Consider the following 25,972-nt stretch of genomic DNA (forward strand, 5'->3'; position numbering starts at 1 on the left):
TGCGGAATTTAACATTGCAAGTATAGGTCGCATTTTCTGAGACAAAATCGCTTCTGGTGCCTTCAAACTAGGCTGTTCTTCTCAGTTTTTCATTTTTCAAACATTAAGCTGAGTTCTCCATGTTCCCCCATCACTTGCAAGTTCTTATTTTTAATTTTTTTTAAAAAAAATTCTCATGAAGATTTATCAGCATTTAATGTGGGATTCTGCTCATACGCACATTGATGTATGAAGCTTTGCCTAATACAATGCAATTTTAACATTCTTTAAATATTATATATGCATTCTGTGCACGCTGTAAAAGTACCCATTTCGAAGAATGACTTTGTTTCAGTTCACGTATTGCTTCAGGAAGTGCGAATTGGGTAGATTTGCCTTTTCAGAGCGAACTGAACTGGGTTTCTTCCCCATCCCTACTTCAGACCTCCCACAATGGAAGCATGAGTTCTCAATATTTGAATATCTTTTCTTTAATCCCCCCAGCTAGTTTGCTTATTTCTTATTTTGTCCCTCCCCTGCTTTTTATTTTCTTTTAAGAGAGGCCAGCTTTTTGGCAATAAGCCTTCGTCCTTGCCAAGGAATTCGGAAAGTTTGGTTGGTATTTTTAGTAAGTGAAATTTCCACCAGGTGTTCACCGCTTGTCTGGGTTCATTGAGGCATCACCCTAGAAATTAGTTATTTAAATGAAAAACAAGACAAGATCCAAAGTCATCCCCCTCTTAACCCATGTTTCAGTTTTTGTTGTTGTTGTTAATCAATTTATCACCCACAGTTCACCAGGAGGTCCAAGGGTAGGTTACAACAATTTAAAATTCAGAATTAAAAACAGTCAAAACAAATTATAGTACAGGAATCGGGTAAGTTCTGAAAATACATATATCAGGTGTCAAAAGCCAGGGTAAAGAGGTCTGTCTTCAGCATATGGTGGAAACTGAGGGAATTCTGCAACCTAGGACAGAGCTTTCCAAACTGTGTGTTGCGACATATTAGTGTGTCAGCTGCAGTGTTTAGGTGTGTTGTGCTCCTCTCGGGGCTGGAAATAGGTTCATTTAACCTCTGGTCTGCTAGTAAAACTGAATTACTGTGTCGTGAAATGTTGCATGTCTAAAAAGTGTGTCGCCAACATGAAAAACTCTGACCTAGGAGCTGACATAAAGGACTCCCTCTCCCAGACTACCCTGGCTAAATTTCTGAGGGTGACAGAATGACTAATCTGCTGATCTTAACACCCAAGAAAGTCTGTAGGGAAGGAAGCGATCTTTCAGGTATTTGGGTCTTTTGCCGTTTAGGGTTTTAAACACCTTGAATTGTGCTCGGAAATGAATTGGCAATTGCCCACTCACTGTTAGTACTGCCCACTCATTGTTCTCTCTCACAGTAAGCCTCATAACTTCCCACCCTTCAACATGTGCCCCATCTTCCATCATGTCAATTTCCCCTCATGGGACGAAGAGTGGGAATTACACATTTACCACCCACACCTAGTGTGGATGTACCCTTTGCCTTGGGGAAAGCTTGAGGGGGCATGAACAAGACGGGGGCCTGAGTCACACTCTTGTCACAACAGCATAGGTAACGTTTTCCTCTGGTTTTTTTCTTCCTACACTGCTCCACCCATAACAGTTATGTGTCAGAGCTCCATGGGTGGAAGGAATGACACGGTTTTTCAAACGCTGACATTAGCGTGGAGTGGAGTGGGAAGGGACCCTGGAGAAGCGGCTTCTGCCTTGCTCTACCAATGTATGAATCAGCCCTGAGCATGTGGCAAGGCTCTTCCTCATGTGAAAGGCCTTCCTCGTGTGAAAGGCTCTGATGGTTGCAAATCCTAACTTTAAGCCTCCCCTCCCCTCCACAGCCACATGTACACACTAGCAGGCAGGGACGGTTGGATGGGATCACAGAACCATTGGCAGCCTTCCTCCATTGTTCGTCTTCCCTCCTTTTCAGTGACTGGTTTTATCCAGGAGTTGGGAGTGGGAGCATCTTGAACAATTCATGCTAAGGAGTGATGAGTCAAACAGAGATTCTTAACCAGCTGTAGAAAGGTGGCCAGTGGTGCCACATTCCCCTCCATTTTTTTCAGCCTGTCCCCTGTGGATGGAGTGGGCTGAGGGAGGAAATTCAGTTCTCTAGATTGTGGTCTCAGTGTGTAAATGCTGTGATACCTTCGAAGCCTTTGAATCCCTAGCTGTTGCTGAATCCCAGTTCCCAGCAGGGGCAAAACAAGGCTTTATTTCACCCGGGTCAAAGACCCACCCCACACATTTTTGTACACAGGCTGGGAGCCTCAAGGGTGCCCCTCTGGAGGTTTCACCTGAGGCAAAAAATTGGATACCCCCCCCCAGTAGCTACGGCATTGACTCCCATCATCCCTGACCATCCTGGTTAGGAATGATGGATGTCATTGTCCAGATATAAACGGAATGAGACAGAACCATCCTAGTGACTTTTGTTAAAAAATGGAAGTTGGAAAGGTGAGGAGCAGATACAAGTAGCTGTTAAGAACAGAGGTGGTGAGAGATAAAGGCAGGCAGCAGTTCCTCTGTCTTTGTCGGTGCAATTTTAAACACATCTATTTGGCAGCAAGGCTCTCTGATTCCAATAGGACTCACCACCATTTAAGTTTGCTTAGAATTGCAGCCTCACAATGCAAACCTCTGCACTGGGAAGGGCTGTAGCGCAGCAGTAGAGTATCTGCTTTACATGCAGAATATCCCAGCTTCAGTCCCCAGCATCTGCAGGTAGAGTCGGGAGAATCCCTTGCCTGCTGCCAGTCAGTGTAGACTGGAGTAGCTAACATGGTGCACTGCAGATGTTGTTAGACTCCAACTCCTATCATCTCTGGCTGTGTTTGCTGAGAATGATGGGCTACAGAGTCCAGTAACACCTGGAGGGCACCGCTTTGCTAACCCTGGTGTAGACAATACAGAGCTAGAAGGACCAGTGGTTTGACATAGAATAAAGCAGCTTCCAGTGTCCCTTTGTCTACACAGAAGTAAATCCTATTGAACTGTGTGACACTTCTTACCGAGTAAATTAATATATAGGTAAGGGTGTGGTTTCTGTCCCCTCCAGCTTCCTTGGCCTGTTGGGGAGGGTATATTTGGAATTCTCAATAGGCAGAGCTCTCCTGGTGAGCTTAACAGGGAACAGGGGTGCCCAAACTTTTTTCAAAGAGGGCCAGATTTGATGAAGTGAACATGCGTGAGGGCCGACCAAAGTTGTTGACTTTTTTTAGGGTTGAAATTGTTGAGCTTTTTTTTCAGGGATTTTACGCCCAGGAAATAAACTGGCACAGGGGCCAGATTAAACCGACTGGCAGATTAAGCCCCCGAAATGGACTTTGGACGTGCCAGCCTTAACTCATAGCCAGGCATAAGTGAAAGGCTTTCAAATCAAGTCCTGCTTTTTCAAGACAAATATAAGCCTCACTGAGCAAGGCTGGGCTATTCTCTCTTCCCTTTACCTCCTGCCAGTGAAGACAAGGTTTGTCACCGAACTGCTCTTTTCTCACAGCTTCTGCTTTCTGCACCTTCTGCATGTTGGCCGCATGTTTCCCGTCATGCTTTTTTAGAAAGCACCTACATGCAAACTGAAAAATCGCTCAAGCTTTTGCTTGGGGGAACCTTCGAGCACTAGAGCATGGCGGGGGCTTCAGTCAGGAGGGCTCGGGTGCATCCTTTCAGTTCCTTATCAAAAGTGAATCAGGGGCAGAGAGATGCACTAGGCAGAGGCAGATGGCCTGAAGGAAAAGCAAAAGGCGGGTATTTTTCTTTAGGAGGAATTTTCAGTAAGAATCTTGCAAAGAGGTTCTCACAGGCAGAATCCCGAAGTAGGTGAGTTGTCTTGTTCATGTCTCCACTTCCCCAACCAGAGTCAGCCTTTCGCACAGTCAGTTTCCTTGGGAGTGGAGAGTGCCATGGACTTGTGTAGTGTGATTTTGTAACTAGGGATGCCAGGGTATTCAGTTCGCATTTAAAGGCAAACCTATCTATTTTTTTTTAAAAAAAAATTAATTGGTTTTTAACATACAAAATTATAAAACATACCACACAATTCATCACCAGTACATTCTTATTGGACTTCCATCAGCACCTCTGATAATCCACCTTAATCACTTCTTACGCATTTCCTAACTTAATATTGCCTTTACATTCTTAACATATCACGTCTCCTTCTCCATTTTTGCAATATTTCTAATATTATTCCTCACAGAACTTCTTGCAAACCTACAAACGTCATCTGGTCGTCACGAATACTTTTCAAATAATCTGTAAATTTACTCCAATCCTCGGTAAACTTCTGGTCCCACCAGTTTCGAATCCTTCCCGTTAGTTTGTCAAAAGGCAAACCTATCTAATTTGCCATTTCCAAAACAGTACAATCCGAACAAGCCACTCTTTGAAATTTGCACTTCTCTGATGTTTTTGCATATGCAGTTCTTCAGCCAAGAAATGTGTGCAAAAATGCATATGTTGAGGATAAAGCATCATTAAAACGTATATATTAGTGAAAATAATATACAGAAATGTGTTACTTTCGGGGAAATTGCTTTGCAAAAATATGTATACAAATATGTGTGTGCTCGGATAAATTCATAGCAAAATGCTGAATACTTTTCCTGAGGACTGATGTGGAAATGTGGAGAAAAGAACTTAACATTGGAGAAACCAGAAACCAGAGAAAAAGAAACTGGCAGATTTCCCCACCCTTATTTATGACATCTGCTTATTTGCATTGTACAAACTGGGAGGAAGGCAAGCACCCAGGTGCCCAGTGCTGGTCTGTATGGTTTCCAAAAACCAACAGTTTAGCCCTTTTCTCCTCAAGGTTCCTTCTTATCAGCCAGCTGCAAAAACTTGTTTCTTCTTCACTGGTCACGTCCAACTGCCAAGATCCTTCTCCTTCGGCCCCACACATGCAGATGCTCCTCAAGCAAACACATACGATTAGTAAACTCTACCCATACAAAAACCTCAAGAGTAGTCACTGTGCATATCCAGTGAGGATGTCTGAAACCATATTCTGCAATCAAAGCATATCTCCAGAAGTTGATACATTCACTCCCCACACTACTTTTCTCAAACCATAGAGCTGGGGGCAGACAGAAGATAGTTTGGGATCTACTGGTAGATCTCTCTGTGTGGTTTGCAGTACACTGGCAAAGACTTTCTGACTCAGGGGTCGGCAAAGTTTTTGTGGCTTGGGCCAGTTCACAGTCCTGCAGATGCCGCGGTGGGCTGGAGTGTGCGCACACACACTCACACGCAAACACTATTTCCGGTGCTCCTTCTGGTGCGGAGGAGGCGTGCGCAGCTTCCCATTGGCTGCAGGAGCTTCCTGCAGCCAATGGGAAGCCAGCCAGCATCGCGGAAGGTGGTCCCTGCTCTGCTCCGCACTGGAGGTCCATGGGCCGGTTGAATGACCTTAGGTTGCTGACCCCTGTTCTGACTCCTAGTTGCTCAACAATAGGAAGAAGAAAACGTTTACATCTAAACTGGGCTGCTGACATGAAGAAAGCTTGGGTGGCCAGGACTGGGCCTTTGTATTAAATGATCATTTAATGCAAAAGTCCACTCCTGGCCACCCAAGATTTCTTCAACAAGCTCAACATACCAGCTGTCCTGCATGTGCATTTATTATGGAGTCCCTCAAATTTCATTTGCTACAGAAAGGCAATGAATGGTAAACTGCACAATTGCTACTAAGACTGTGATCCTATTTCCACTTACATGGGAGTGTGCCCTCTTGAATGAACACAGTGGAACTTACCAGCAAGTAAACACACATAGGATTTTGCATGTTTGTTTGTTTCAAGACAGTTGTGGTGATGGATGCACTGCGTCATATTCCCAGCTGCTTCCAAAGTAGTCAGTTCTCTGGTAGTGGCCATGGTCAACTCTTAAGCACAGATCCTTTGGCCCTCCAGATGCCGCTGAACTACAATTCCCATCATCCCTGGCCATTGGTAAGCCTTGGTGGGCCTGATAGGAACTATGGTTCAGCAATATCTAGAGGTCCACAGCTTCTCCATACCTGCCTTATGTGGAAATGATCCTATGAGCCAATAGATTCTACGGGCTTCTCCAGACGACATATTTATGGAGCTTTCACCGTGATTTGTGTTCTAGGCAGGGTTCTCAAAAATCCAAAGCAGTCCAATGAGGACCGAACGTGTTCAGTGGTCACAGAACGAGAGGGAGGGGAATGGAAAACTGGGAGGGAAAGAAATGCAATGATTGGGAACCTGAAGAGACAGACTTTACACTGCAGCATTTTTTATTTTTTATTTATTTATTTTTTCCAGGTTCCAGTTGCATAGACTCCCCATAGCTTTTCAAAGACTTGCATGCAATGGGAAGGGCTACGTGTAACTCTTCGCTGGGGGGGGGGGCAAATTAAATTTTATTTCATAGAGAAGTTGAACTGTGCTCATGTATATATTATGTAAATTGAATTTGCATGACTTATTTCGTGTAATTCTGTATCGTTTACATTTTTTTGCTTAATTCATTCTGCTGGCCATAGAGCGAGAAGCGGGCTTTCCCCTACCTACAGAAATATTACCTTTACAGCTACAGCATGATGCTATTTTTAAATGAAGCGTGAGGCGTTTCAGGGCAACTCATCCATTATAAACCAATGTGTTTAATGAAGTCTTAGTGTTGAGGCTTTAAAAAAAGAAAAAATGACAAGCAGTCTCAGGAGAAGGTGGGAGGGAGGGCTTTCCCTGTTGACTATTCTGGCTCAGATCCTGCCCACAAGTTAATTTTCCTTCTTCAGGGTTCACATGCATCAGCCCTGAGAGGGGAAGCAGGCACCTTGAGGTGATTTTGGAACGGAATAATATCTGGCAGAGGAAGAGTTAAGTACCATACACATACTCCCACCAACACTCCTATTGGTCCATGCCTGTCAGTGCTGGATTTATGTATAAGCTAAACAGGCTATATCTTAGGGCCCCACTCTCCCCCAAAAAAATTAAAGGAAAAAACCTGGATGTAAATTTCCAAAATATAAGATAAAAAACAAATAAAATAAAACCTACACCAGTGTTTTGTGGTTGTGTAGGCTCCTATTAGGTCTATAAATTACCATATAGCATATATTCAACACAAAAAAGTGACAATTTGTTGTTGACAAAGGACAGCTGGACATATAAAGGGTCCCATTACCTTCAGTAGCATCAAACCTAAATCTGGCCCTCGTCCCTGTGATAAATAGCAAATTCCATTCCTGGTGCCTGGATCATTTTGGTTCTGGATGTCCTCTAGTTAAAACAAACAAGACTCAAAGAGACCTAATTCTGAAGTGCTCGGTGGAGCCTTCCCCCAGTATTTTTAGGGCCATGTGATGAAAAGCCAGCACACAGAAGTAGCCTCCATCCCTTCAACCCAGGTGGTATTGCAAGGTTGTGTACAATGGGTTGCTGCTTAAAGACTTTCAATCAGAGGTGACTCTAATGCCACAAGCAGCTGCCTTTGGCATTTCTAGCAGTTCATTGAGCTGAGTGTTTTCTTGCTCCTGCAGCTGCTCAGAAATCCAGAACACTTCCTGGCCTCAGGTGAGCCCAGAAGTGGCTCCAGAATGACAGCTTATAAGACAGAGATATGGATTGCTCAGTGGGTGGAAGAAATATTAGAATTAAGCGTCAAGGAAACAGTGATGAAATACTCCTGATCTTACCTGGGAGCCATCTCTTGAGTTGCTGGATCTTGAATGGATCCATCTTGTCTTCATGTTGTTGTTTCTCTTCTCTGCCCTGCCTTCATCTCTATCTCTCTCCTATTTTTCCTTCTCTTTTTCTGGTTTCTTCATACTGTGAGCAGTTGTGAATGGGGTGGGCAGTGAGGAATTGAAAAAGGGTGGGCATTTAAAAATGGTTTTTGCTGGCCTAAATCAGGGATGGGAAAACTGCTTTTCCAGATTATCAGACTCCAGTTCCCATCATCACAGACTGTTGAATGTGCTGGCTGGGGCTGATGAGAACTGGAGACCAACAAAATTCCCACTCCTGGTCTAAATGGCTTATAACCTATAATAGTTTGAATTCAATCTGCCCCCTGCCCCGCCCCTCAAAAAAGAAGTTTTAAGATCTGGAAAAGGCAAACAAGAAAATTAAGGAAAAAACCATTTTGCATTATTTTTGTCTGTAATGGGGTGGGGGGGAGCATGGCCAACTTCTTTCTATGGATTCTCAATTTTTATCCATCTCCTCACATTTGGGACCTGTCTTCCATTTCCCTGCACCCACCCCTCCAGAGGATGGCTTGCTTAAAGGCAAAGGTGAATACACTGAAAAAGAAGATGGCGTCTTGAATTCTGAACCAATGGAAAACCGAGGAGAGCCTGGGAGCCTTTATAACTGTCAGCAGGAGTATGGAGAGTATGAGAGCATCGAGTTAGAGAGGCATTCCGGACCGTACGACCTCATCAGGCCATCTAGTGGAAAGCTGATTTGCCACATTTGTGGATTGCGCTGTGTCAGCCTCAATGTCTTGATGGTTCACAAACGCAGCCACACTGGTAATTACTTTTAGTCCTTTCTAAGGCAAGGCCGGTGTTATAAATGCATTTGATCTGGGCCCACTAAGTTTACCACCCCTGTGTCAAGTTGAGTGGGGAGTTGAGGTGGGAGGAGAAATTTGATTCAGTTCACATTTTAAGCCAAATTTATCACATTGCCACTTCCTGGAAAAAAACCATGAGAACCAAAACACAGCTGTCCTTCAAAATTTGCACTTATCTGAATTTTGCAATGCGGTTTTCCAACCAAAATTTGTGATTGCAAAAAGAGTGGTCCCACTGAAATGAATGCCTCTGAGTTGGTCGTCCTGTCCATCAATTTCAGTGGATCAGCTTCAAGCAAGAATTACGCTGCACGCAACACCTAGTCTTTAAGCTGCCACAAGACTCTTGCTATTCCTGGTGAAGAATGCCACTAAGTTTAATTCAGGGAAGGAGTGTGGTGTGGCTGTCAAAAAAAGGGGTAATGCCACTCTCATTTGGCTGTTACCTTACCACCACCACCAGCAACACACAAAAACACACACACACACTTTAGGTCTGTGGGGTGGCCCTTGCGTTCCCTCTTTTGGCCACTGTTGGGTGGTGTGGCATCTGAAGCCCTGCCTGGCAGCCCTCAGGCAGAATTATGTATAATTTGTATTTTTAGTATAGAGACTATACTGCCTGCATGATAGCACTTAAGTGATACCTTTTTCTCCTCCTTCCATGGTGTTTTTAAGGTGAGCGCCCTTTCCAGTGTAACCAGTGCGGGGCCTCGTTTACTCAGAAGGGCAACCTTCTCCGCCATGTTAAACTTCACACCGGGGAAAAGCCATTCAAATGCCACCTTTGCAGCTATGCCTGTCAAAGGAGAGATGCGCTCACTGGTCACTTAAGGACACATTCTGGTAAGTGACTTCAAAAAAATACCGTACTTTTCTGTGTAGAAGACGAGGGGGTTTTTTACTCTAAAATAAGGTTAAAAATCGGGGGCGTCTCATACACGGATAGTGCAAATGCGGGACAGGCGATTTGTTGCAGCTGCGAGCAGGAGCTTGTCAGCGGCGATCGGGTGGGTGATTGGTTGCTGCTGCAAGGGCTGCTTAGGATTGGCTGTTGGTGTGACCATGGGTGGCTGATTGGTGGCTGCGTCAAGGGTTGTTGAGGATTGGCTGTTGGTCATGGCACTTGTGTGTGCGATTTTGGGGGCATTCCCCTCCAAAAAAGCTCAACAAATCTGGGCAATCCTTCCTGAAAAAAGGTTCAACAACTTTGGTCCATCTCCCCCCATTTTCTTAATTTGGGGTCCCCAAAAGTAGGGGGCGTCTTATACATGGGGACATCTCATATACGGTAAAAAATGGTAGTTCCCCCCCCCACCTGCCCTCATCGAACGGCTCCAGTTCCTTTTCCTCTTCACTTTCAGACTTTCAAACTCTTTACCACCCCCTTTGCCATGAGTAATTACTTTTGCATCCAAACTGTGCGTGAGAGTCAACTAACCACACAAGATTGATCAAAGTCATTGATGCTGATGTGTCGCACTTATCTAGGAAACTGTGATGAAGTCACACCATTTTGTGGAATCATAGAATCAGAGAATTGTAGAGTTGGAAGGGATCCTGAGGGTCATTTAGTCTAACCCCCTGCAGGGCAGCAATCTCAATTTCCTCCAACAGTGGAAGTAGAACATACATAGCCATCATGTCTAACAGCCATTGTTATTATCCTTTGTGAATTTGACTACCCCTCTTTTAAAGCCATACAAGCAAGATAGCTGAAGGACGTGTGCAGAGCAGGGTAAAAGGCTAAAAGGAGAAGGGAACTTGATGAAATTTGAGAGAGAAGATGGGAGACGAAAGGAGGCTAATGAGAGAGGGGGCTCTGAGGAAATTTCAAAGTGCATAAGGACAGCAGGAGCTGTGTACATGAAGCATGAGAAGGGCTAGGCAGAGAGGCTGAAGAAAATAGGACAGAATAGGTGCCGGAGACATGGAGTAGTCATGGAGAATGCAGGACTGGGGTAAAATCTCCTATAGAGCCCTGGAACATTAGGAACTATGTACCATTGGCAAGAAGAAAGTGGACAGATAAGGGAGGTTTGGGAGACTGGCGTCTACGGGCCATACAGAGAAATCTTGTTGGTGACCATGGACCCACACTTTGCTCTTCCGCATTTTCCTTCAGCTGCAAAATGGGTACAGTTGGGATTGGAGGGGAAATATTCAACATCACTGTCAAATATTTAAGTCCACTGGGCAATTGGGTATCTGGAATTATTCCATATATATATATATATATATATATATATATATATATATATATATATAATTTTATTCATTTTTTTTAACATATTATTTTCAACAGTAATTAAACATACTTTTACATCTTATTCAAATTTTTGACTTCCATCAGTCCTGTCTGAAAATTTTCCAATCTAATCTCTCAGTATGCATTTCTTATCTTCCCTATTACATTTCAAACTCATAACCAATATCTCTATCTTTTTCTACTTTGTAACACTTCGTATATTTTTCCTTACAAAACGTCTTGTAGTCCTACTAGCGTCATTTGTTGATTACAGTTGCTCTTCAAATAACTCATATACTTCTTCCAATCTTCTGTAAATCTCTGGTCCCGCAGGTTTCGAATCCTTCCTGTCATTTTGTCCAATTCTGCATAGTCCATTAATTTCGTCTGCCATTCTTCTTTTGTCGGAATTTCTTCTTGTTTCCATTTCTGGGCTAACAATACTCTTGCTGCAGTTGTTGCATATAAAAACAATTTAACATCTTGCCTATTAATATCCTGACCTATAATATCCTGTAAAAATGTTTCTGGTTTTTTAAAAAATGTATATTTCAACATCTTTTTCATCTCGTTATATATCATTTCCCATAAGTTCTTTACTTTTTTACATTCCCACCACATATGATAAAATGTTCCTTCTTTTTCTTTACATTTCCAACATTTATTATTTGTCTTATACATTTTAGCTAATTTCACTGGTGTAATATACCATCTATACATCATTTTCATCATATTCTCTTTCAAAGCATTACAGGCTGTAAATTTTATCCTTTCATTCCACAACCTTTCCCATTCTTCAAGCTGTATATTATATCCAAAGTCTTTTGCCCAAGGTTATCTGGAATTATTCCAGTCCATGATGCAACCTGATCGCTCATGCAGGAGAATTCAAGGGATGAACAAGGCAATGATTTTAAACCACTGGTTTACATATTAAAATTGATGTGTCAGTAACACAGTACACAAACAGAAAGATAACAGTCCTTTTGTTTGCTTGCTTATTCCTCCTAGTGGAGAAACCATTCAAGTGTGAATTCTGTGGGCGGAGTTACAAACAAAGAAGCTCATTGGAAGAACACAAAGAGAGATGCCGGACTTACCTGCAGAACGCTACCCTTGGTGAAGCTGGTGAGCCCCTCAAAATTAATTAGATGCAGAGAATTCTGAATTAAGCTGGAGTATCGAGGAGGGGAAGATCCTGGAACAGAGTTCCATGAAGAATTGTTTCCCTCCCTTCGTGAGGGAAATCCACGTGGCTCTGGGGAATCAAATAATTTCAGGCACGTAGACCTTCCTCCATCATGGTGAATTTTGTGCATAGTTGCTATAAACAGATCCTATTACCAGGAATGAATTCAGTCCCAAATAACATATTCAGGCATGTTTTTATACAAAAAGATGTCTATTTAAATGCCCCAAGGCAGTGGGAGAGGATACAGCTGCCATTCCACCAGTAGCCTCAGCCAGTTCTAATCCACTCTGCCTGTTGTATAAATCCAGCCTCTGGTTTTACCCCTCTTGGAAGGCCAAGGGTAGTGGTGGAAGGAAGGGGTGGTAAGCAAAGCAGTTGTCTTGAGGCATTTTAAAGGGCTGCCTGGGATCTCTGCGCATTTTGGCAAACCCTTTCAGATGACTTCAATTACAGAGAACTTGTGCTGTTCTGGTTTGTTGCTTCTGCAGCACGAGGTGGATGGGAAGTTCCTGGCAACATCCACCCCAATTTATAGGGTTACAGCCACACCATACACTTCAAAGCACATATGGGTCACATGGCTCTCCCCAAAGAATCCTGGGAATTGTAGTTCTGTGACGGGTTAAAAACAACAGTTCCCAGGATTCTTTGCTGTTAAAGTGGTATAAATTTGCTCTTAATGTATGGCTTGGATGTGGCCAAGGAGCTAAGCAGAGAAGTTGCAATTGGAAATATAGCGGATTGTTGTCTGAAGATAAATGGGCATTTAGGCTCAGGGCCTTTTCTGTGGTGGCACCTTAAAGGTGGAATGCAACTCTGCTCAGAAGTGCAGCTGGAACCTTCTAGATTATCTTTTCAGTGCCGGTTTAAAGCTTGCTTATTTACCAAGCTTTTTAATGCATTGAATTTTTGTAATGGAATTTCCTGCCGCGCTTGTTGTTTTTACTGTAGATCTTATTGGTTGATTAGGCTGCGGCTTATAATAAATAACACCCCGCCCCAAATAAAGAACAACATGTTTATGAACTCACATTCAACATTTTAAATTTCACTTGAACTTTGGTGCAATTCGTAAATGTTGGGTAAATTTCAAAAACTTGCTGGTCACATGACAGTGGCATAAAGAATGATTTATTGGTGTGTTCAACTGATGTCAGTATAGGATATATATGTATATATATAGACAGATATAGATATAGATATAGATAGATAGATAGATAGATAGATAGATGTGTGTGTGTGTGTGTGTGTGTGTGTGTGTGTGTGTATATATATATATATATATATATACACACACACATATATATATGTACTCCTTTTGTTACTAGAGGGTGTAAGGGAAACGATCGTGGTTGTTGCAAGCAGGGAGGATCTGTGGGCGTACTGAATCTAGCTTGAACTACTCGGAGGAGTGAGTGTGGGGGATTTTGCTCCGTGTTTGTCTTCTCTGAGGCGTCTCATCTGCGTTTTGACTGCTCCTCTGGAATTTGTCATTGATTGAAAAGGTTAGCATTTGCGACCACATGGCTGGGAAGGAAGGAAAAAAAAGTTCATACCCCAAAACCTGCATGCAGCGTTGTAATTCAAACGTGACTCCTATGCCTGATCAGAGATCCTTATCGGGCCACTAATCAGTTGTCTTGTTCCGTACTCCACTCCCCTAATGACCACATCATTTGGTGTGACAGGAAGCAAGGCCGCTCATTCAGGTCTCATTTAGCACTTCTGAGGTTATGTTAACCAAACCCTCTCGCTGTGAGAAATGTGAAACTGTTAAGGCCTGGGCTGACAGAAGTCTCATGTTGGGAACAGCCTGAATTGCAGCCCGAAAAGGCATGCCACTGCTACATTGCTAGAATAGAGGACCAAAGGAGAAAGAGAGAGAGACAGAGAGAGGGGTTGGGGAGGGGATAAGAGCACCCCAAAAGTTGTTGCTTTCTGCTTTCTGCTTCCCCTTTACCCTCTCCTTCTCTGCTCACTTGCAGTAGAGTGGTACCTCGGGTTACATACGCTTCAGGTTACATACGCTTCAGGTTACAGACTCCACTAACCCAGAAATAGTGCTTCAGGATGAGAACAGAAATCGTGCTCCGGCGGTGCAGCAGCAGCAGGAGGCCCCATTAGCTAAAGTGGTGCTTCAGGTTAAGAACAGTTTCATGTTAAGAACGGACTTCCGGAACGAATTAAGTACTTAACCCGAGGTACCACTGTACAGGGATCCTTCTGTCCCTAGGCCACACAAGAGGTCTCCTTACCACCATCGAAACTGATCTTTCACTTCCCTCACATTATCTGTATTAACATTTTGTGACAGTCCCTTCCCCACTCCACATTTAGATTGTACATCCTTTGGCATCACAGCAACACTTCAGTAAGTAAGTGGCTGGGGAAGCTAATGTCACATGTGATAAGATCTGGGGTGGGGAGCCTTGTTCCTAGGTGTGAATGGTGCCCCTCCAGGTCTTTCTGTCTGGCCCTGGGGGCTTTCCCCAAGCCACACCCCCTCACCCATGCCTTCCTCGAGCACCTCTGCCTGGCTGAAATGTGTCCTTGAGCTCTGATAATGCCTATTGCTTGTCCGTGTGGAGATGTTGGGGGAGTGGGGGTGCATAGGAAAAAACCCATTTTTTAAAAAAAGATGGCTGAAAAATAGCTATGTAAACGTAAGAGTTACACCTGCTGCTCCCCCCACTTTGGCCTTTGATTCTCTCCCCCCCCCCCCGGCATGCTGCCCCTGGAAGATTTTCCATGATGAAACTGAGACTGAAAAAGGTTTGGGCTACAAACTTTAATTGACTTGCTTAGTCAGTGGCGTAGCGTGGGTTATCAGCACCTGGGGCAAGGCAAATAATTTGCGCCCCCTAACTCATGGATTTGCGCCCCCTAACCCGTGGATTTGCGCCCCCTAACCCGTGGATTTCCCTAACCCCCAGATGTTGCGCCCGGTGCGGCCAGCCCCCCCTGCACCCCCCACGCTACGCCACTGTGCTTAGTAGTGTGATTTTTCTTTGATTAGTCACTGGGTCCCATTTAATTGGTGGATCTGAGAATAGTGGTCACAAATCAATTTTGGGGGGCTAATACTCACATATAATTAAATGTAACCAATCAATCAATCAGTTTACTAATTGCCTGCCATTTAGTACAGTTTAATCAGCTAAAATTATTTCATGGTTAGAGAGCTGTTGTGTTACTGTGCTGCAGATTGTGCATGTAAGTTTGGCTGCAACTCAGGTGATGATCTCCACCAGGCAGGTTGCAGGTGGATGTGGCAGCCGTACAAAGAAAAGCACAACTCTACACGCATAAAGCTACTGTGTCCGAGGGAAGGATTCTAGTTTTGCCTTCTGCTAGTTCACAGAACACTCAGGGATTTTGGTTTTGTTTATTTGGGTTTTTGTTTGTTTGCTTGTTTGTTTGTTTATCTTGCTCCCTCCCCGCCAGTTGTAGTTCAGATTGGTACAGCCCAGTCTCGGGTTGACCATTTCAGTGAAGATCCTAACCCCATTTACCTGGGAGTAAGCCCCACTGACTTCACTAGTTTTTACTTCTGGATTGCACTGTTAGCAAGTTCTTTCAAGTAGCAAACTACTATTCAAAGCCCAGAATAGTCTCTTCATGTGACACAGCCCAGTATTATCTTGTCTTTATTTCTCACCATTCCCGAAACACAACCAGACTTGGATGTCGGCTCACGTCTTCTCTCTTCCATTTCCCCTGCCATGCTTCAAATTAATTTTTTTGCCCTCCTGCCTCCCGCATCCTTAAACTGAAAACAGAAAGATGTTGCATAGCACTTTTACAGCCCTGTTGTTTTAGGGAGGAAGGGAGAGGCACGCCCCAGCCTCGCTTATCCTAGAGCTCAGGCTGCTGAGGTGTTTTCACACTGAGGCTTAAGGCAGTTGCTGCTGCCATCAGCTCTGCAATGTGTGAAATCTACAATTGGCAGAATGACCATTTGCATTACAAATGCTTCTTCTCTCCCACTTTCTCCTGTGCATTAGCAAAGGCTGAAAATGCACTTAGAATGTAGAAATAGACACTGAAAGTTCCGTTTTTAAGTAGCATTCCTGTTGTGCACAAGAAGTTCTTTAAATTCTCTCTCTCTTTCTGCTTTCCTATTTCCCTCTTTTATGTATCTGTAGGGAAGCCTGGGAGGGACGCAGGTGGCGCTGTGGGTTAAAGCCTCAGCGCCTAGGACTTGCCGATCGAAAGGTCGGCGGTTCGAATCCCTGCGGTGGGGTGCGCTCCCGTTGCTCGGTCCCAGCGCCTGCCAACCTAGCAGTTCGAAAGCACCTCCGGGTGCAAGTAGATAAATAGGGACCGCTTACCAGCGGGAAGGTAAACGGCGTTTCCGTGTGCGACTCTGGCTCGCCAGAGCAGCGATGTCACGCTGGCCACGTGACCCGGAAGTGTCTCCGGACAGCGCTGGCCCCTGGCCTCTTAAGTGAGATGGGCGCACAACCCCAGAGTCTGTCAAGACTGGCCCGTATGGGCAGGGGTACCTTTACCTTTACCTTTACCTTAGGGAAGCCTGGGACAGAGGGATGTGGGTGGCACTGTGGGTTAAACCACAGAGCCTTGGGCTTGCTGATAAGAAGGTTGGTGGTTCGAATCCCTGTGACGGGGTGAGCTCCCGTTGCTCGGTCCCTGCTCCTGCCAACCTAGCAGTTCAAAAGCATGAAGTGCAAGTAGATAAATAGGTACCGCTCCGGTGGGAAGGTAAACAGCATTTCCGTGCGCTGCTCTGGTTCACCAGAAGCGGCTTAGTCATGCTGGCCACATGACCCAGAAGCTGTACGCCGGCTCCCTCGGCCAATACAGCGAGATGAGCGCTGCAACCCCAGAGTCGGCCACGGCTGGACCTAATGGTCAGGGGTTCCTTTACCTTTACCCTTTAGGGAAGCCTGAGTCTCCCTTTACTATCCCTCTAGTCCAGAGAGTGAAATCCATTTGCATTAACAAGCTTATACATGTGTACGGAAGCGTACTCTTATGTGTATACAAAAAACCTCAGTGTGCTTCCAGACAGGTGTTTATTGTGAGCTGTATGTATGGAAGAGGAGTCAAAATGCAAGCCCATATTACCCGTCCCTGCTTAATTCAGATTTCCTCTTTCTGGGGGAAATCCAGAAAGCTCTGTTGCCAACACCCATTTGCAATAATAAGCCTTCATCTGGGAGCATCCTCACACACCCCATGACCCAATCTCCTATGCATAACTCTACACGTTGTGCTATATCGGTCTCCAGGCTCACAGGTGATGCACTGGGTATTGACATGCACAGCTCCTGCAGCCAGGGCCGGCCCAAGACTTTTTGCTGCCTAAGACAGAACAGCACATGATCCCTTCCCCCTCAAAAAATGAGGGGCATGGTATCTAATACTAAGCATGTCATTTTGGCACCTGAGGCAGAAAATCCACCAAGTGCCTCTCCCTCAGAGTAAAAATGCAATAAGAATACATGAAACAATTTGCTGCCCTTTCATGACACCCAGAATCTGTTGCCTCAAGCAACTGCCTTGCACTACCTAATGGTTGGACCAGGCTGTACCCTGTGCTAAAATTCTGCATCAGGCAATCCACATTCTTTCTTGAGAAAAGCTGCATTAAGTCACCCCAGCCATAAGGTTTATAAACCTGTTCTTTCTTTCTTTTTTTTCTCCAAAAAAGCAAACGAAAAAGGAAAGACAGAAACATGAGTTTCTTAGGAAACTGAATAATGTGCACTTTCTGTGCTTCCACAGAATTGTGGCACGTGCGACACCTTGCCTGTTGAGGCCAGTCTTTTTTTTCAATCAGGACAACAGTCCTCAACGTGCTACAGTCCCAGCAGTGATTAACCAGGCCCCCTCCCCCTCATCCATGTTGACTAATTTCTGTACTGCGGTTTTGGGACAGGAGTGCTTTGAAGGCCCTCTGCCTTCAGTTTCAAAATGCTGTGTAAAGTGCAAGCAAGCAAATTAAGTAATCTGCCTATGGCCCTTTTTGTGTGTATGTGACTAATTTCAGTGCCAATTCAAATATGCCTGAGGTGAGTTTGAAGCTAAGTTGTCAAAACAAGTTGTCGAAAGGGTTAACTTACAGTGCTGCAAGTTTCATCTATCACGCCTTTGTGGTTAATGCTGTGTTGTTTTATTTAAGCACACATTTTATTCATTATGGGAACCTTCCTCTGGGACAAATTTCAAAGAGGTCATCATTTTATGCTCTCTGGAAAAGCCACAGAGAGACCTTGTGGCCATCTGCTGTTAAAAGAAGGATGCTGGATTAGGGGGAACCTTCGATATTATTCAGAGGGGCTTTTATTCCTTATTTACAGTGGTACCTCGGGATACAGACGCTTCTGGTTACAGACTCCGCTAACCCAGAAATAGTACCTCGGGTTAAGAACTTTGCTTCAGGATGAGAACAGAAATCGTGCGGCGGCAGCGGGAGGCCCCATTAGCTAAAGTGGTACCTCCGGTTAAGAACAGTTTCAGGTTAAGAATGGACCTCCAGAACGAATTAAGTTCTTAACCCAAGTTACCACTGTATTTATTTTCATACATTATCCCCGGGGGTGGGGAACCTTTCCAGCTTGGCAGACGAGATCTTTACCCCCCCCCACTCCACAGGCCGGCTTTAACAGGTGGGTGGGAGCCACCCATCTGTCAATCACCTGGCATCATGGAATTCAAGACAGTGTACTTGTGGTTCCCAGGCCATCAGCCATGTAGGCCCTGCCCAGATACAGACCTGTGGCGCTCCAGCAAGATGGTGGCCTGTAGACCCTGGGACCCTTATGTTTTCAGCCTTAACACCCTAAATGGGTTCATAGAGACACTGAATTCATGAAGGTGAATCATCTTTCAGGTTAATTTAAAATGTTGTTAGGGATTACCTGAATTTTATTTCATTTTATTTTTTGGTACTGTGAATTTTTATTATTACTTCATTTGTTTTGCAAAAAATTAAATGGATTTTTTTTTAAAAAAATGCACTTGTAAAAAAGGCCTGCATTCAATGTGACATAAGCTTTCAGGGACCACCAAAACATCAGATGCAGTGGGTTTATGCAGCTACAATGTATTTTTGAGTATTTAGGATGCCACAAATTTGTCCTTCCTCTTTTTAAAATAAAAATAAAAATTCTGAGAAATCTTCTAGGTTTGTGTGAGGTTGTGGCCAGTACTATTAGAGCCACCCACTGTTACCCTATGAATTCTGTGTGACCTAGAACACACCCAGCACTTTCTCCTTTCTACATATTGTGCGGAGAAATGCATTGAGAACAAGCCGCCTCTCAGAAAAAGTTGCCTGTTAATCCCAGCAATCTCATTAAAGAGCTAGCAAGAGCTAGCAATAAGCTTCCAAGAAATAGTGACATGGCTCCAAACTGAAGAGTACACAGTTGGAAAATCTCTGCTCCAGACTGCCGTGGGGTGGAGCCACAAAGCTAGCAGGTGGGAGGGAGAGGCAAAGGGCGGTGGGGAGGGTGGCGCAGTGCAAATCTTCTGGCAGAAGTGCCAGATTGACTCTGCCAGTGTGTTTGCACTGTGCTGACACCCCGACGCCTCGTCTCTCTCCTGGTAAGCAACGGTGACCCGCCTGCCAGGAAGTTCGCGTAGCGGCTTGGCCCCACCTGGTGAGCCTATTATTCCTGTTGGATACAAGGCCAGATCTATAGACAGAACGTTAAGAATATTAGCAGTCCTCTAACTGGACCCTTTACTTCCCATTGGGATGGAGAGAATTAACTCATTGTTGTTGTTCTGTCTTGCTTTATTAACATAACATAGTGACAAAGGGGATTTTTCTGCATTGAAACTTTCCTTGCTGTTTTCTCTTTATAGCATTCTTCAGAGTTTGTGATCCTTGTAAGCCAGTAAGCATTGTTTTGTGTGCTTTTGTTTTTTAAAACAAAGAAATCACAGATCCGTTGGAATCACTGCTTCCTTGCTTTCAGTTTAAGTCTTTGTCTTCCAAGCCTTCCTGGGCTTTGCTCTCCTTATATCTTATATACCGTATATATTGATGCCGATGACTTTCACTCTTCCACCATTGCCGCCCTTGGCCACCAGAAGGTGTCATATTTCTGCAGACTGTCCATTCTCTCCTGCTTCCCCTCACAAGATGCTGCCTCTGTCTTGCCCTTCTTCTGTAAAGCACAATTCTTCCACTAAGTCTTTTGTCGTGAAGCTTTTCGTCGACCCCTTTGCACCTCATATCATCCTGAAAACAGCCTAGGCCGCTCTTGAGTTGCAGCTGCATAGGAGCCTCTTTTCCATAGTGACGCCTCAGGCAAAGGGGGAGGCTGTGTAAGAATGATGCAGCCACATTGAAAAAGGGGGCTCACCACATGGACCATTTTGCATACATACTCTTTCCTTGTCATCCCTCCCTCCCTTCTGCTTTGCTGTCACCTCTTTAGATTATAAACTCCTCAAGGCAGAGACTCCCCCCTCCACCACACACACCTTATGTAATAGTATGTGTCATGTACCTCAGTTGCTCTGTATAATTTAATAAATAATGATCACTCCCACTAATAGCAAACTCAGTTGCTGAGTGCCAAGAGGGTCAGAGGCAGTTTGCTGGGTAGGGTGGAGCTTCTATGTTAGTTTCCCAGCAGATGGGTTGCTGTTGCATCCCAGAGAGAGATAGGGAGTGTGGAAACAGCAGGAAAGTCGGTGCAGTAAAAAACGCACTGGCAAAGCCAGTCTGGCACTCCTGCCAGAAAGTTTTCACTGCACTGGCCTCCCTCTACTCCCTGCCTCCTGGAAAGCAATAGCAACCTGCCTGCTAGGAAGCTAACATAATGGTTCTGCCCCACCTGGCGAGTTGCTTGTGAACAGGATAATAACCAAAATAGGGCCTCTGAGAAATAAGAGAGAGGACTTTGCATGCTTAGAGGAATCCCAGAGTTTGCAGAAGTACAAAGAATATTTGGGGGGGGGGGGACTTTGAAGGCTAAAATAACATCAGCATCCCTAACCCCCCGCCCCCCAAAAAAACCCCAGTGAGCATGCTCAGTGATCACAGAATGCTAAGTATCTGTTTGGGTGGGCTGGGGAGTAAAAAGTGATGGGGGGGGGGGAGAGAATTGAATGGTGTCTTGCGGAGAGGTTATGACTGGCTGGAGCACTGAACAGTAGCATTCCACAATAAAGCATTCTGTTTCTAACAGTGCTAATATTAATGATAAACCGAGCATGTTTCAAAGGGTGAAGATGTTGTGGTTCCATCAAAGCGCATTTTTTTCTTAGCACATCCATCAAAGGGCTGAACGCTCCCCTTTCGCACTTGCCTTTTCATGTGTTCTGGGCCTGCCTGCAGGTGTCTTGCAAGTCTTACTCAAAATCAAATGGAAAGATGGGCGGGACAAAGTCTCCCTCTGCGTTTCGCAAACTACAAGGTCCAGACTGTTCATTAGCAAGAGGAAGTGTACAATCAAGATGTTAATTCCGTTAAGTTGTTTGCTCCCCTTTTGTGAGTCTGAGAAATTGCAAGGTTTCAGTGTGTGTGGTGTTTTTGCCCCTTAGCTCTGCTGACCACAGGGGTGAAACAGAGGTTTGAGAACAACAAGAAGAAAACAACTACGTACTCTACCACAAGTTCCACTCAGCTTTCCTGGCTGAAGTGTTGAGGGCAACTATCTCTTTTCCCCTTCTTTGCTATCTCTCTCTCTCTCTCTCCCTCCCTTTCTTTTCGTTCTCCCCTCTTTTCAGCCTGATTTTTCTCTTCATTTTCCCTCATCTAGAAAGCGTGGAGGGAAGGCACATCAAATCCGAGATGGGGACTGAACGGGCCCTTGTGCTGGACCGCTTAGCGAGCAACGTGGCCAAACGGAAGAGTTCCATGCCTCAGAAATTCATTGGTAAGAGAAAACATGCTTTTATCATGAAATCGCACTGGAATTGTGTTGGTGAGGAACTCACATGTTTGTTCTGCCTGGGATGATTCGAAAGCTTATGTTGGTGCAGGAATTAGTAGCGTACCTTGTACAGGAAGTTGCGTTCACAACCAGATCCCTGATGAAGTGCTCGTTGGTGCCTGTTTGTTCCTCTTCTCCCCGCTTTCATTTCAATGAAGTGGGCAGTTTTACGTGCATTTGCAGGATTCTCCCTGAAAAGACTAGGAAAGCTATTAAGGCTGCTGATTCGAACTCTGGAGACTTCAAGAGAGCATTGGATTGATTTCCAGTGAGATCAGTACTGGTCCAATATATAGCCCAAACCCAGAGAGCTGTGATTCAGGAGGCACATAAACAGTTTGGGGTTGTGCTACTGGTTTGTGTATGAGTACCTATGAAGCAATAGACATAATTCTTACCCTAAGGCAGGATGCAGCCTTTGTTACAGCAGATATTCTTCGCGGAAAGATATTTTAGCTGCCCGATGGCCTGATAACTGATTAATTGATTGACTTTAAAAAAAATTTGATCGACTTTAACTGCGTTGCATATTTCCAAAATCTCAGTAAGCAGGTAGCAACTTACAATTGCTAGAAGGGAACTGCAGTTTTAATATTTTCTTTTCCATTCCATATTGAAACCACACCTAAGGATCAAATAGGGTTAAGCATAATAAACAATTGTGCCCTTAATTCACAGCCCCTCTAATTAAAATTTACGCTTGCCAATTAAAGATGGCTCCTGCAGATTAGATTACTCTGCTAATTAAACCAGTTTATGATTGAACCCATTTTGTGTCTTTGATTGCACAGATACTATTAATTGGGGCATTTGTGTGTCGGTTGAAGACCCGATATGTTTGTGCCTCTCTGCCTGTACTTGCACATAGGTGCACAAAACAAAAAAGGACATACACATGTATGGTGGCTTTATAGAAGCGGTTTCCTTTAGCTTTTAGCTTTGCTGTTTTTGACATATTTTGAATATGAAATACAGAGAACGGTTCTGATGAACTTCTTCCAGTAATTACTTTGCCAAGTTATCCCATGAAAGATTAATATTACTTAGTACTATTGGGCAGTATTTAACTAAGTTTTACCCAGAGCAATCCCATTGAACATTAATTTCAATTTCTGTAGTTCTTCTCTGAGTAAAACATACTTGAATACCATCCATTATTTATAATAAAATATTAGTACGGTTAATATTGGAACTACTGTTGGTATTGCTAGTCTTTATACTGTTGTTGTTTTTAAATACTGATATTTTAATTCTACTTAATTCTACTAGATATTTTATAATGTTATATTTTTGATATGCTTATCAAAAATTTGCAAAATGAGCTTATGCAGTTTGCAATTTGTAAGAGCAAAAGAAAACACATTTGAAAGACAAGTGGAAAAACTGGAAATCTTCAAATAACAGATTCATTTTGTCTATTAGCATTTACATCTATTCACATATTATCAAAATCTCAGTTTAGGAGCCTTTGAAAGAAATTGATAAAACAGTTTATCAACAAAAACTACCACATTACTGGGCAGGGGGAAAGGGCATAGTTAATTTATGAAGCTGTTTAGGATCTGTTGGATTTCTATCATACTGGGATGCAAAAGAAATTAATAAACGAGCATGCACTTAACTCCTGTGCTCACTGATTAAAATAGTGTTATTCATGGAGTAATTCACTAAACTTTTAGTTGATTTACCGAATTGAAGGTTGGTTCTCCAACTTTTCAACCATTCACTTGTAGCTCTGCCTTAAGCAGCTGTCTGATGCTAGCAAGTTACCTTGCATGTTTCCATGCTATTAAAAAACAACAACACTTAGCCCACAGCACAGTAAGAGCTTGGAAGGCCATATGTCATGGGTGATTTAGTAGAGATTCCTGCATTGGAGGGGGTTAGACTAGATGACTCTTGGAAGGTCCCCTTCAATCTCTATGAGTCTCTAACACTACGCAATAAAAGCAGTACCTTTGGACCCCAAGACGCCCAGTTTTCTTGTCTTCAACCTGTCTTTGTGTATCATTCATTCTCTCTCTCTAAATGAGTTTCAGAATAGAGCAGGGTGTTTTCGTTTCAGGTACAAAAATGTCCGAGGCCAAACACTCCCCTTCTACTTCTTTACCTCAAGCTCAAGTTAAGCATGAACCTACTATAATTTTATTTTTATTTCTTTCTAGAATTTTTATTGAGAATTCCATATACAAAAAAAAAAAAAAAGATAGACTTAATAGAGGAGAATCTAAATAATACAATTTAAAGTAAAATTCTGTTATGATAATGCTGCTATAATAATATAATAATATCAAGTTATAAACGTCCAAGCAGTATACACAGTTTTACAATATCTTGGACCTTATCAATCCAGTAAATTATAAAGACACTCAATTCTTCACCCCTCAAAAATATAATCACCTGATTGTCCGCCTTCTCTGGCACTTACCATACTGTATTTGTGAGTTTGTCTGTTGCTGTTATTTAATTATATTATTACAGGTATTTGTAAACAATATCCCAAATTTTGATTACCCAATTGTACATGGATGGTGCCTTTGATTTCTTCCAGTTATAACAGATAACTATTCTGCTGGCAGTCAGTAAATGCTGAACCAGTTCAATCTTCCTTTAATACTGTGTCTTTAACATAGCCAAATATTTAATGGATTTATATCCCACCTTTTTTCTCCAAGAAGCTCAGAATGGTGTACATGGTTCTCCACCTCCTCATTTCATTCTCACAACAACCCTGCGAGGTATATTAGGCTAAGAGGCAGTGACAGGCCAAGGTTGCCCAGTAAGCTTCATGGGAACAATTATTAAATCACATGTATCCTCTTATTGGACGCGGGTGGTGCTGTGGTCTAAACCACAGAGCCTAGGGCTTGCCAATCAGAAGGTCGGCGGTTCGAATCCCCGCGATGGGGTGAGCTCCTGTTGCTCGGTCCCTGCTCCTGCCCACCTAGCAGTTTGAAAGCACGTCAAAGTGCAAGTAGATAAATAGGTACCACTCTGGCGGGAAGGTAAACGATGTTTACGTGTGCTGCTCTGGTTCACCAGAAGCGGCTTGGTCATGCTGGCCACATGACCCGGAAGCTGTACACCAGCTCCCTCAGCCAATAAAGCGAGATGAGCGCCGCAACCCTAGAGTCGTCTGTGACTGGACCAAACGGTCAGGGGTCCCTTTATCTATCCTATTATTACCTTGATTTCAGTTGCTACATCCTCCCAGAATTTTTAAACTTTGAGACAAGCCCAGAAAATATGCGGCATTCCTGCATTCTCCACTCTGAATCTCCAGTGTCAATCAGTAGCAGTATTATATATATGTTTGGGACATGATGATTTTAAATACCAGTGGAGCATAAACTTTTAAAAACTTCTCTTAAGAGGTAGCACAGGTTATTGGGGGACTTTTGGCAATATCCACTTCCATGGATCTGTCTGAATTTGTTCTCCAGGATCTTGATTCCAACAGTTCAGATAGAAATTTCATTCTAATTCCTGGCTCTGTACCAGTTTGTATATTTAGTGTAATACCGTTTTTGAGCCTTCCTTCAAAATCAAATTTTATAAGCCGAGATCTCTCTGTTACTGTATTTTTTTATCTGATCTTGCTGCAAATGCCCTGAGACTAACTGCCATCTTCTCTCTTTTAATGTCTTGAATAAAAATAAAGTTGACCTTAATTCCCCAAACCACCCCAGACTCTGCAAAAGCAGAGGGGGAACATTTGTTCACTGTAACCACAGTGAGCTCTCTCTGACATTTAGAAACAGGAGTCAGTAGTCACCTGTGCAAAAATGGTGTGTGGGGTTTGCAGCTTTTGCACCTACAGCCGGCACAACTTTGATGGACAAGATCCTTTTCCTACGTTGCGAACCAGCAGCACTACCTGAGCTCAGGTTGTGATTATGAAGGCAGCAGGTGATGCTCACTTGTCACTGGGATTGGTGGGTTTCACAGGGTTTGGGCCCCTTCACTCACCCATCAATCCATGCTTGTTCGCAGAGTTCAGCTGGGAGATTGCTTATATGCAATAACTACTCAGTAGGACCATTGT

At 43.7% G+C, this 25,972-nt stretch overlaps 1 protein-coding gene across 3 annotated transcripts in view; it reads left to right on the top strand.

The window, feature by feature from the left end:
* Positions 1 to 25,972, top strand: part of IKZF3 (IKAROS family zinc finger 3) — an 84,550-nt gene that overhangs the window by 18,225 nt on the left and 40,353 nt on the right. For all 3 annotated transcript variants that reach the window (XM_079948802.1, XM_079948801.1, XM_079948803.1), the window contains exons 4-7: positions 8,263 to 8,526; positions 9,249 to 9,416; positions 11,830 to 11,946; positions 21,754 to 21,870. In XM_079948802.1, the coding sequence (XP_079804928.1) occupies positions 8,263 to 8,526; positions 9,249 to 9,416; positions 11,830 to 11,946; positions 21,754 to 21,870 (666 nt within the window). The remainder of the gene's footprint in view (positions 1 to 8,262; positions 8,527 to 9,248; positions 9,417 to 11,829; positions 11,947 to 21,753; positions 21,871 to 25,972) is intronic.

Source organism: Podarcis cretensis (genome assembly GCF_951804945.1).
Source record: "Podarcis cretensis genome assembly, chromosome: 13".
NCBI classification, from domain to species: Eukaryota; Metazoa; Chordata; class Lepidosauria; order Squamata; family Lacertidae; genus Podarcis; species Podarcis cretensis.